This window comes from Malurus melanocephalus, unplaced genomic scaffold (assembly GCF_030028575.1).
Source record: "Malurus melanocephalus ecotype Western Australia unplaced genomic scaffold, MMel_1.1 scaffold_203, whole genome shotgun sequence".
Lineage (NCBI taxonomy): Eukaryota > Metazoa > Chordata > Aves > Passeriformes > Maluridae > Malurus > Malurus melanocephalus.
In genome coordinates this window covers 1,260,427-1,272,996 of record NW_026623435.1, presented here as the reverse complement: position 1 = coordinate 1,272,996, position 12,570 = coordinate 1,260,427, and the positions used below count along the sequence as shown (strand labels likewise).

Below are 12,570 nucleotides of genomic sequence, written 5' to 3'. Positions count from 1 at the left end.
AGCATGGTGCCAACAGCATTAGCAGTGTGAACCCCTGGCAGGCACATGACACAGGCTGCAGCCAGAGATGCCACTGTACACCTCTGGAAGGAAAATTACTTGAAGTGCCTAAGGTCAAGTATCCAAAGTAATATCCACTCACTGATGCAAGTATCTCAGTTTCCCAAATGGTGAAGAGAAACGACTTCTGTTTCACGGAGACAAAGTGCTAGATGGATAAACATTCGTGTAAACTGGCTGGGTTATTTAAGTGCCAAAATATGAAWTTAGACACCCCTGTTTGCCTGTTTGTTTTTTAATTTTTTAGTAGAGCTATTCAAACAAATATGTACCCTCAGCTCACCTGGCAAAGAGTTTAATTTTCACAGCTCTGTGGAAAAAGTGAACCAGCTTTATTTTCACTTCAAATCTCTCTTGAAAAATGAGAGGTTTTTCCACTGGCAGGAGACTAACATTTGCTGGTCAATATACACATAAAGCAAGAATGATAGCTTTGCGCAATTTTGTTTAATGAATGAGCCTTCAGATTGCTATAGAAAGCTGGCCAGACAGCCATGGTGTTTGGGAAAAGTCAGTGATTTTCATTTGCTGTAATTTTGGGTGGTGGCTTTTTTGTTTGGTCAGTTTTGCAGTTTGAACACAGTGGTGCTGTTCTGCTCTGGAAGGGTGAGGCAGCCATATGTACCAATATTTCCTCTTATGTAGGAAAACCTGATTTCATCGCACTTGGCAAATAACTGCTTTCACATGTATCCTTGCAGGATGGGGCAGTCTTTTGCACATTATCCTGTCTCGTATTAGGGAAGTCAATTAACAAAGGCTAGCAAGAACACCTGGAGATGATAACCCATGCTCTTTGCATTAATTGAGAAAAAGCAGTTTGARTAATCTCATCTTCTCAGGAGACCAGATTTTTCACTCTCCTTGTGAAGCTTGATGCTATGTCATTGACTAGTTGGCTTTAAATGATTTTTGTTTTGTGTAAAAGTTCTTTTTAAAGATCCACTGAGGAAGGTAGGGTGTAAACAGTCCTTTAATCACGCCTAGCACTTTGCAAAGACTTGCTATCACTTTCACACACTGCTGTTAGTGATTTAACAAAAATATGCTGGTTTTGGTTCGCTGCTCTCTCACATTCTGTAGATGGTATAATAAAATATTAGACCTATGATCTTCAATACAAAAATTTTGGCTCTAATGCAAAATGCATCTTTGAAATAACTCAGATCTATAACTTAGTATACTAAGTTCATGTTTCCCTCTTATTTTGTTAATATTTAAACCTTATAATCAGATGTGTCATGCTTTTAAATGAAGATTAATTTCTGTGTGAGTTTTCAAGTTGAGGACAGATCTCATGCTACTGTTTTATTCAACCTGAGTAAGAATGGCAAAATAGAGGATTACATGTTGTTTAAAAGAGGTAGCTAGTTTCCCTTCAATGGCAGCGAAGAGAAAACGGATCACAGATGAATAGCTGAGTAATTTCCATTAGTTGTAATTCGGTGAGAGGAAAAAATCTGAATGCTTGCATAATATTTCTCATCTCTATGACCAAAAAGTTGGGCTAAAATAAACAAGTAAGCAAAAGAACAACCAAACAGAATGCTAAAATAGCAGGCTTTTTGTGGCAAAACAGTTACTTTTCTTTTACAGTGGCTGTGTTTATAATCTTTCTCAGTAACTGTGGTTACAGTATTTCAAATCTTACTTTCAAATCTTCTACCTTTGCAGARGTATGTGCAAAAACTTCCCTAAACCAGAAACTTAAAAAAGTAGTTCCAGCAGGCAGGTGGGTTTGGATTTTGATTAAAGAACAAATCATCYCATTACATTTTAGACCTCTGTCTCATGCCCCCCCCAAACTTTTGCCAGTTGGTAGAACCAGAATTTGTGTGTTACAGAAATCTTGATTTGACATTGGGATGCTTGGCTACTCAAGGCCAGGGTAAGAGCTGAGAAAATCTCAATGCTGGTTATACCAGTAGATTGTATTGATTATGATCATGTTCTTTTAATTTAAAGCTGAATGGGGGCTGGTGGTTTCTGTATTTTGAACCTTTTTTTTTTTTTATGAGCTCGGTGCATTTTCAGATGGTTTTCCTTGTGTATTGCAGTGTCTTTGCATATGAAACCACATAGATAAATGAGAGCATCTGTCTGTGATTTATCCTTTGTTCAGTGGAGTAAAGTACATAAATTAATCATTAGAGCTGTGTTGAAGCCACTAGCTTTTTGCTTTTTGAGTCACAGTCATCTGCCTGAGCTCCAGAAGTGCAAAATAGTGATCAGCTGTACATTGAGAGCTCTCTGAAAATGCACACAAGGGGCCTGCAATATTTGGTTCCCACAAGTTTTTTCACGAATGAGAAGAAATATGGGTAGGAAAGTTGCCAACTTTCTCCAGGCATTGAGAGCCCTCATGCTGATGTGCATCTGAACCTAATGTAAATCAAAACATGTGGCGCCAGATGAGTATTAATGCTGTAATTTTGTCCTAGGTTTTGGTTGCCATCTAGATGTTGGGGCTGTGTTTGAGTGCTTATTAATGTTACCTATTCCTTACAATCAGTACTTGGTCCATGAAGAAATATTAGTCCTAACTGGAAACATACATGCATGTGAATATATTCAGCTGAGACCGAATGTATTGTCCATTGAAGTTAGTGGTTATTTTTCCATGGATTTCTGTTGGAGGAAGTCTGGCCACATAAATACTCTTAGTATGATTCAGGTTAATGACTAGTCTTTATAAGAAGCTAGTAGCATGAGTGGATTAATTACTGCATTTTTTTTACAGCATTGAGCTGCACTTGCTTCCAGTTAGAGTTGAGGTTACTTGAAAGTGTCAAGAGGTGGCAGGCAGACAAAATCTTGTGAGAACATGTCTTCTTAAAAGTGTTTGATGTGAGATGCCCATACTCTGGCCATGGGGAACAAGAAAATAACTTAGTGCACACAAAGGATATGAAGTTGGCATCTTATAGCACTTCATCTACCTCTTCAGAGAAGGAATCTGTCATGCTAGAGGATGTCTAAGGCAAAAGGTGAAAACCCTGAAAAAATATGAAGCCATGGAGTTGCACCTCTCCTTCACTAGAATGAAATAATTCAGGGAATTTTAGTCATTTATATTAGCTGTGCTTATAGCAGGAGTAGGCACGATGGATTCTGGGTGATGGAATTGGTCAGCTACAGGTAAAAAAAAAAAAAAAAAAAAAAAGCTACAGTGGGGCCACTGCTGAAGTGGGCCATTTTGCCATTCAGTAAACTTACACTCCTCTGCAGGGTGTGCATAGCTTGAATAGAAATTATCCCGCTTCCCGCTTGCCTTTCTAAAGTGAACATTCTGGTCATACGTGGAAATACAATATGGTGTAATGTAAGTGGAAATCCATTCAGTGAAAATTGAAGACTATGAAAACTAGTTAAAAATACAATAACATATTGTGATCAGTTCCCTTGGGGTGTATTAACTTCACTGGTTCAAGGAGGGTTCATCCTAAGCAAATGGATCAAATTCTTATTCTTGTCAGATGTGAAATTTCTTGGAGGGTTGCATGAGAATCAGTAGGATGATTATTTACCSATTCTTATTATGATGTATTGAAATAAACTAGCAGAAAGCTTCTCTAAATCAGTATTTGACGTGCTTAAATTAGGCTTAATTAACTAGAACAGGCAGATGATTTGAGTAACACTGATTAGTAGAAATCATCATACAATTTACATCTCTTTATACTGAAATTTGGACATGATTATATCTGTCCGTATATCCTCCTAGAAACAGGGTAGAACTGCAATATTAACTGCCTGTAGTGTTACACTGCACTCCTCTAGAACATGCTTATCACTTTTTGAAGTATTTTTATTCAAGGTTTCCTGTTACCTGCTCTCCATAGAGAACACTGAGCTTCAAGCCCTAATGAAAGGTCCATTTACTCTGAAAACCAGGCAGTCCAAATTGTCCTTTCATGGCCCATTATGGTAATGAGAAAAGGAGGGAAAAGGTACCAAATGAAAATAGAATTTCTTGGAATGTATTCTCTTTGTTATATACATACTGTGGGGTTAAGGAAATGGGGAGAAAATGTTTGTAGAGTAGCAGGAAATGTTAGAGTACCATACAGATGCCTTTTTAATCTTCTGCAGATTTGACAACTCATTTCTGCAGAACACAGTAAATTTAGACATAAATACAGCGATTTACATTTATGCAAAAAACCCCACCTCAAACTCAAATAATGAAATTCCATGTTGGGAGAAGTTGTGATAAGACACAACAGAAAAACTGCTTGAATTTCTGAAATAAGGGGTCMGTTACAAGACTAACTAAAATTATTATCATAACATACATAATACAGCACTTGGCGTTTTAGATGTGCAACAGAAAACTGTACAGTTAAATAGATTATTCAGGGTGACTTTTCCAGAAAAGTCATTGCTATTCTCCTCTAAGATATTCCCCAATAAACATCAATTAACATTTTAGGTAAACCATCAGACATGAATAAATGAAGTCTTTAAGGGTTTGCAGTGTTAAATCCTATTACTATTGAGGTACTCTTCTGTTCATTTAAATTAACTCCTTTTGTTGAAATCCAGACTGTTTTCTTAGGGATGACTGGCAAAAAGAATTGACTGCAGATTTGATACAAAATGTGAAACTTGTACTCCCAGGTTGTCATTAGCTGAGGTCTCTTTCTTACTGAGAGAAGATGCAGCATTTCAGCTGATTTTTTGTAATGGACTATAAAAGCATCTTAAACCAGAGCACAAAAAATGTATTTAGCAATTTAAAGTTAAAAGGGAAGAAATAGAATAGCACTATGACATTGGAAGCATAGCATACATTAATTGAAAGCATTTTTTTAAACTCGCTCTTAATGGCGAGCAAGAGTTTTATTTTGTCATTCAGAAATGGTCATTGGGTGGATGGTACAAAGGCTCTTGGTGTAAAACTGGCAAAAAGGTTTATTTCCGTATATGATTGAAATGTCTGTGTTGAATCTCTAATGCCTGTAAACCTGAAATAAAATATAGTTTGGGTAGAAAATGCAGAATGATTTACTGACTTCAAATAAATTATTCCAGCTAAGCTATAGTGCTGACTAACATGGTAGACTACGCAAAAAGGATTTTTTTAGCCATATTTAACTGKTTTTTTTTTTTACTAAGACGCTTGGAAAATATCTATTTTTTCCAGCAAGACAATACGGAAGGAACTAAGTAAAATAAAAAGTGTAAGCATATTCCTTAAAAACAAGAAACTGGAGTCTTTTCCCAGAAAGAATGTTATTGTAGTAACACATTCCATAGAAAGTTTGATGCATTTTAATGGGTTAGATATTTATCCTACTTTTATTGTGGCATAGATCCTTTTCCATACTGTACACTTTATGAACTTCTGGCATCCATCTGTTATGGTTCCAGTTCATAGCTGCTGTCAGATTGTTTGGAAAAACTGTCAAAGGTTTTCTAAGTTGATGACATTTATCACTGGTTCTCCTGAGAAACGAACATTTGTTGACCATGACTCTTCTTACATTACAAAGGCGATTAKTTTCAGTGGTATGTAGCTCTTGTGAAAAGACCTCTTAGCACCACAGGGCTACAGTTGCATCTTTCCTCTAGTCCTATTTAAATAAAAAGATTTCTATTTAAAAAGAAAAGTTTGAAAGGGGATGAATGGCTCCTTCAGAGAGGAAATTACACAGAGGAATAATGTTCTGGTTCTGACAGGCAGAATTCCAGTCGAGCACTTTAGACCAGTTTTCCTTTAGGTAGGTACAATATTGTAGTGGGGAAAACAAACAGGGAAGTAGTAATGGGGACACCAATGGTTGTGTCAAAAGTGTACAGAACCATTAGACTTCAGAAATTACTCTCTTGGACAGATTGCCTGATAGTTGACCTGAAGCTCATTAACCACTGCATAAGGGAGAAAAATTATAAGCTGTTCTGCACTTCTGTTTAATGGAATTCATGAACTCTGTTCAGCGGATTTGTGCTAGGACTCAGTCATTTGGCTCATCGGGAAGTGACAGATGTAGTGTTATCACATTCTCTCTTTTTTTTTTCTTCCTGATTTGTCAGAAATAATCTAGAGTTTATCTGACAACTAATTTAAGCCTAATTATAAGTTCCTTTGCTTGTTCAAATTCCCCATCTGCAAGGAAAGGATAAGAAATTAAAAATTTGAAGAATTGGAAAGTTCTTACTTTCTATCTTTAAACCTTCCTTTGATTACTGTCTACTCTGTTTCCAGTCTCATTTGAAGTGATGTCCCTTCTAAAGCTATAAGCTACATTTTTATCCCTCCTATGACATCTTTCCCATAATTCTGCTTTGCTGTACCTCTGAGGTTTAAAACCAGACATAAGGGTGAAAAAGGATCAGAAGAAACATTACCTAGTGCAAAAGATAAAAATTTCTAGCTTGACCAGCAGTTTGTAGAAAACCTTGCCTCAGCAAGTCAACCAGTAAAGACCAGTTCTCTAAGTCTAACACTGTCTCCTAAATCACCTCAACACCAGTGACTGCGCTGGCCCATGAGTCAGTAGTGCAGTCCTTCACTGGTTGTTTCAAWCAGTAGAAATTTGAGCTTCACAGAAATTAGGGAGTGTACCTTATGCTTGCAGCTGAAACAGTCCGTATCTGCTTCTGCACTGGGAATTTTCCATCACATCCTCTCCATTCAGATACATTTTGTCTATGTAAATGACCTGACTATGTGGTCTTTATACACCAATGTATTTTCTAAACACAGCTGGAAGCATGAAAATGTATTGCACCTCTGTGTTTTGGGGAGATAAGAATACTTGCACGTCTGCTGTATTGCTGCTAGTTACAAGGGTGTAAAACAAGAGGTGGTTACAATAGCTAATGGCATGTTCCCAAGGTTTGCCATTATGAAAGTGTCATTAATTTGGTGGCATTTAATGATGAGTAATGTTTTTGTCCCTCTCATGGCAGCTACTTCACCCCCTTTGCTTTTTTTTACTTGATTATATTCAAAACATAGGAAGAGAACAGCAAAGCCAAATGATGTGTTTCTAGGGTTGTCATACCTTGTTACTTGATAATCATATAATCCAGATTCACTGAGGGAAAGAYTTATTTTGGCTACTCTAGGAGGATGTTGGTGACAGATTTCTACTTTGTCAAACCATAGTTATTTCTGTGAAGGCTTCAACATGCGAATAATTCCTATTTCCCTGTTTTAAAGGAATGCTACACTGATTCTCTAAGTACACTTTGTTGTCTAAACACTGGCAGTTTGAGAGGTATTCAAACTCTGTTACATCAGACAAAAACATGCAAAATCCTCAACTTTTCTGGGTACTCTGTTCAAATACTGTATGGAACAAAACAGGAAAAAAAGTCAACAAAAGACCACTTCCATCTGTGCCTTGTGTTATCAAGCTAGCAAGTGATATCCTTATGTTTTAAATGTTTTACATGGATTGGAAAAAAACCACACTGTTTTGTAAACCCAATCATAGTATAGATGGAATTGTATTCCATTTAAAGTATGAAGATGTTTAGCTTCCTACCACTTTTTCCCTTGCAACAGAAGTCTTAATGATTTTGGACGTTTGCAATTGCAAAAAACTGTCAATGAGCAGTAGTATTCTGGATATGATTAGTGGATTCCTGTCAGTTGATGCCTACAATCTGAAAAACATGTTCTTAAGTGGGATAAATGAAAATATGATTGTCCTAAAGCTGAAATTTGTTAAAATGCACTAGAAWATTCCATCAGAATTCAACTTCTTCTTTGCAGGCTGAACTGTGAAAAGTCAAAAAGCAACTCCTTTAACTGATTTGAAAGAAGAGCAAATATTACCTACTTTTTTAATTTTTTGGTAATATTAAAATTACAGTTCTTCAACAGAAGAGAGCCTCTTATTGATTGAAATTCTAGCAACTTGAAATTTTCCTGTCATAATTTGAATGTCTGTAGAATGCCTAATATTCTTGTTTCCAAATAATTTTTTTCTCCTATGGAATAGTTTGAGAATTATACATAAGCTGTTTTTTTTTTTAACAATCTAAATTTCACATAATAGGAGACTGATTTTAAAGTCCCTGGAGAAATAAGGACTTGAGTAAACAGTCTTTCTCGTTTGCTATAATGACTTGAGTATATAGTCTTTCTTTTTTACTGTCTCTGAATTGTCACATGTACCAGTTTAGCAGTTGCCAAAAATCTTCCGCAGAGGTGTTATTTTACTGATTGGTGTAAACTGACAGGTGTTCTCAGGCCCTGTGGCTTCTGCTCTTGCCCCTGTGCCTCATAGTTTCATGAAAAGGCTGAGAATGTATAGACATATGTTTTTCACACATTCAGAAAGATTTCGGACTTATTGATTACATGACACAAAAATGTATTACTTTTTCTTATGGGTCTTTGCTCTCCAGAGCAAATGATACATTGACAATACCAGAATCCCCAGAAAAGAATGTGGAAGAATTCTCACTATGTTAAGAGGTTGTTCCAAAACTGGAAAGAACAAGAAGAATATAAACATCTTAATGAATACCTAGATGAATTATTCATTTAAGGAATCCTAAGCAGTTAGCTTTTTACTGTTCCCTCTGAAAAGAATCAGTACTTTAGGGACTGTGGAATGCATGAGTATTTTTTTAAGGTCACAAAGTATTTGCATAGATTATATCAAGTATAGGAAAGGGGGTGTTCAGGATATTATTAGGACTATAAAATGAAGCAGCTGAATGAAAAGGAAACTGAAGTTTCTAACAGTATATAGCATAAAACAATGTAGATGTAGCAAGCCTTCGCAAAGAAAATCCTTACACAGAGTCAAAGAAAGGTAAAAAAAACTGTTTGATAAATGTAGTAGGCGCTTTCATTCTGTCTTCTTCAATACTTTTTCTCTTCCATCCAAAAGCATCATCATGTGATCAAGAACTTCAGTCAGCCCTGGAGGAGGCAAAGCAGCCCCAGAAAGATAATGTGTTTATTCCAGAGTGYGCTCAGGGAGGCCTCTACAAACCAGTGCAGTGCCATCCTTCCACAGGCTACTGCTGGTGTGTTCTGGTGGATACAGGACGTCCCATYCCTGGTACATCGACAAGGTAAGGGACTCCATGCTTGCTCAAAAGTTGTAGTGAGGACACACCTTGGTTTCCATGCACTACCATGTAGATTTTTATTGCTGGTGGAATTATGCCATATAGGTTTTTTGCACTATAAAGCGAAATATTTTGAGAGACGTCAAAAATTAAGGCCTGATGGCCATGAACTCTTTCACTGCAATTTGCAGTTTGCTGTCCTAGCCCCCTTATTCCTATTTTGTGCTGGGAATCCAAGGCTTGGAGAAGATAAGGAATAATCCCAGAGGAAATCTCACGCTCCTTAGGCTGAATATAAAAGGACCAAGTAAGATGGTCAATGACGCAAACCACGTCCAACCTCCGAAATGCTCAGTTATTTTCCAGCAACATCCTCAGTTATTTCATATGACAGGCTTTGATGGAACAACTCCTCAGGAACCCATAGAGAAGAAATATCATTTTAGTGTGTTATTAATAGAACTTTGGAGTTCAGTCATCTCAGCTGAGCCGGATACATGGTAAAGTGTTGTGAGCCACATAGAGCAGATGTAGGCAAAGCACATATAAAGTTCCAAATGATGTTATTTAGGTTGGTTATTGAGGTTTGGCCCTTGTAGGAATGCTATAGAAACTCATATAGAGCTGGCAGGCAGTATAGATATCTTGATGCAATCATAACTCTTCTCTAATTTAAACAAAATAATTTTTATCATTTGCATAAGGTTTGTGAAATAAACTCACATTATAAGCCTCTTGCTATAAGTGTGTTCTTGGGGAGGCTTTTTTAATGTATTGTTCAAGTGTTGATTTACAGCAAGCTGTTTACACCATGATCTAGACCAGTTACAGCATCATCTGGAATGGACTCAATGATATTAGAGGTCTTTTCCAACCTTAAGAATTCTGTGATTTTATGACTTAAAATTTTTGTTGATCTACTGTTTCTGGCAAGTTAAAGTCCAAAATGATCAAAACAGAATAGTCCAAATTTGATTCTGAAACTGTGGGATCAGCTGTGATACTGTGTGAGGATTTAAAGATGAATTCTAAAGATTCCAGATAATCCTTTACTCTCTTTTTCTGTTCTCCACCCCTAGGTTTATTTACTGTTTCTTCTTTTTAGAAGAATCCTAATCCTTCTTTGAATTAATAGTTTAAATAATTTTATATCCTATTCCCTAATTTGGGTCCAAGTAATTTTGTGCTCATCAAGCAACTGGGCTTCTGTTGTAAGGTTTTGGTTTTGATGGGTTTTGGGTTTTGGTGGGGTCTTTTTGTTGTTGTTTTTGCTTTGKTTTGGGKTTTTTTTTCCCCTGTGTTTTTGTTTTATGGGGTTTGTGGTGGGGTTTTTTTTGTAGTTTTTACGGATATAATTTTATTATAGAGTCACAGAATAGCTGGGGTTGGCAGGGATCTCCAGAGATTCTTTGATCCAATCCCTGTATTCAAAGCAAGGTCATCTTCAGTGGATTACTCAGGACTATGTCCAGTTCATTCTGAGTATTTCTAAGGATAGGGAATGCACAGCCTCTCTACGCAGCCTATTTAAGTGTTTGATCACCATCATAGTTAAAAAAAAGTATTTTCTTACATTTGTGTGAATTTTTCTCTAATTCATTTTGTGCCCATTGCATCTTTTCCTGCTACTGGATATCACCAAGAAGAGTCTGACCCCCTTTTCATTGTTTTCCTCCCTTTGGAAGCTTATAGATAACAATAAGATCCTACCCGAGCCTTCTTTTCTCCCGGATGAACATTTTCAGCACCCTTTCCTTATTATATCAAATTCTCCAGTTCCTTAATCATATTCATAACTGTTTGCTAGACCCACTCCAGTATGTCCATGTCTCTCTTGTTTGGGGACATGACGTTGCAGACATGTCTCATTCTCCCAGTGTGAATGAGAGGGGTAGAATCTTCTCCGTGGACCTGATGGCAGCGTGTTTTTAATGCAGCCCTGGAGGCTGTTGGCCTTTGCTGCCTCACACTCAGCATCCACCAGAAATCCCAGATTTTTGCTCAGAGTTGCTTTGCAGCTGGTTGGCCCCATCCTGTGCTGATGCAGGGGGTTAAGCTTCTCCAAGTGCAAGAATTTTGCCTTTGCCTTTTTTTGAACTTCATGAGATTCCTGCCAGCCCATTTCTGCAGTCTGTTGAAGGTCCTCTGAATGGCAGCACAAACTTCTTTTGTATCAGACACTCCTCCCAGTTTTGCATCATCTGCAAACTTACTAAAGTTGTTCCATGTCCTGGCATCCTGGTCATTAAGGAAGAGGTTAAACAACATTGTCCATATGAGCTTTGAGGCACTCTACTGGCTTCCAGCTGAAATTTTGCTGCTGATCCCAACTATTTGAGACTGGCTGTTCAACCAGTTTCAACACACTTCACTAGTTTCAACACACTTCACTTTTCATTTATCTCATACATACTTCATCAGTTTGTTTATGAGAATGCAATCAGAGTCAGTGTTGAAAGCCTAGCTAAAATTAAGATAAATAATATCTGCTCGTCTCACCTGACGTTCTGAACAAGTTATAGGATCATAGAAAGCTGCAGCATTGGCCAAGTATGATTTCCTCTTCATAATTCCATGCTGACTAATCCCAATCATCTTCTTCATACGTTTTAAAATAGCTTCTAGGAGGATTTACTTCCTCACCTTCTCAGAAATTTAGGTGAAGTGGCTTGTTGTTTGGCTCTTCCTTGCCCTTCTTGAACACAAAGGTGACGTTTGCTTTGTTCCAGTTCCTAGGAACCTTCCCCAGTCAGTAAAACCTTTCAGATATAATTGAGAGTGGCTCACAAATCAGCTTCCTCAGCACTTGTGGGAGCACCCCRTCAGGTCCCATGGATTTGTGTATGTCCAGTTTTCCCAAACAATCCCTGACTTGATTGAAGTCAAATCCCTCTCTTCACCACCCAGGATAAGTCTTCCTTGCTCTAGATTTTACTGCTGGTCTCAAGGACCTGGGATTCCTGAAGACTAGTATTACAAGACAAGGAGGAGGTGCCATTGAGTACTTCTGGCTTCTCTCTGTCATTTGTCACAAGGTCTCTTGTCCCACCCAGCAGCAGGCTCACACTTCCTTTGTCTTCTTTTTGCTGCTGATTTTCCTTTTCGTTGCCTTCATGCTCCTTACCAGATTCTTCCAAGAGGCTTTAGCTTTCTTAGCCCCCTCCCTGCACACTTGAACAGTGTCTGTTTATTCCTCCTGTATCAGCTGATCCTTTCTGCATTTCCTTTTAAGTGCATTTTGTTAGGTGCTCATTGTTCATCTGTGCAGGCTTCCTGCTGTATCCTGCATGTCAGAATGAACCATCTATGAAACTGGAGGTGGTAATCCTTAAAAACCAACCAGTTTGCTTTCTTCTTCACATGTATAGTGTGCATGCAATGTATGCCATTTTGCCTCCTAATGTCATACAGACTGGAATTCTAATTCTTCCCAATACCTTGATGAATCATCTATGGACCTAGAATCAGTCT

General features: G+C 37.6%; 1 protein-coding gene across 3 annotated transcripts in view; it reads left to right on the top strand.

The window, feature by feature from the left end:
• Positions 1-12,570, top strand: part of SMOC2 (SPARC related modular calcium binding 2) — a 136,718-nt gene that overhangs the window by 84,953 nt on the left and 39,195 nt on the right. For all 3 annotated transcript variants that reach the window (XM_057373632.1, XM_057373633.1, XM_057373631.1), the window contains one exon: positions 8,916-9,102. In XM_057373632.1, the coding sequence (XP_057229615.1) occupies positions 8,916-9,102 (187 nt within the window). The remainder of the gene's footprint in view (positions 1-8,915; positions 9,103-12,570) is intronic.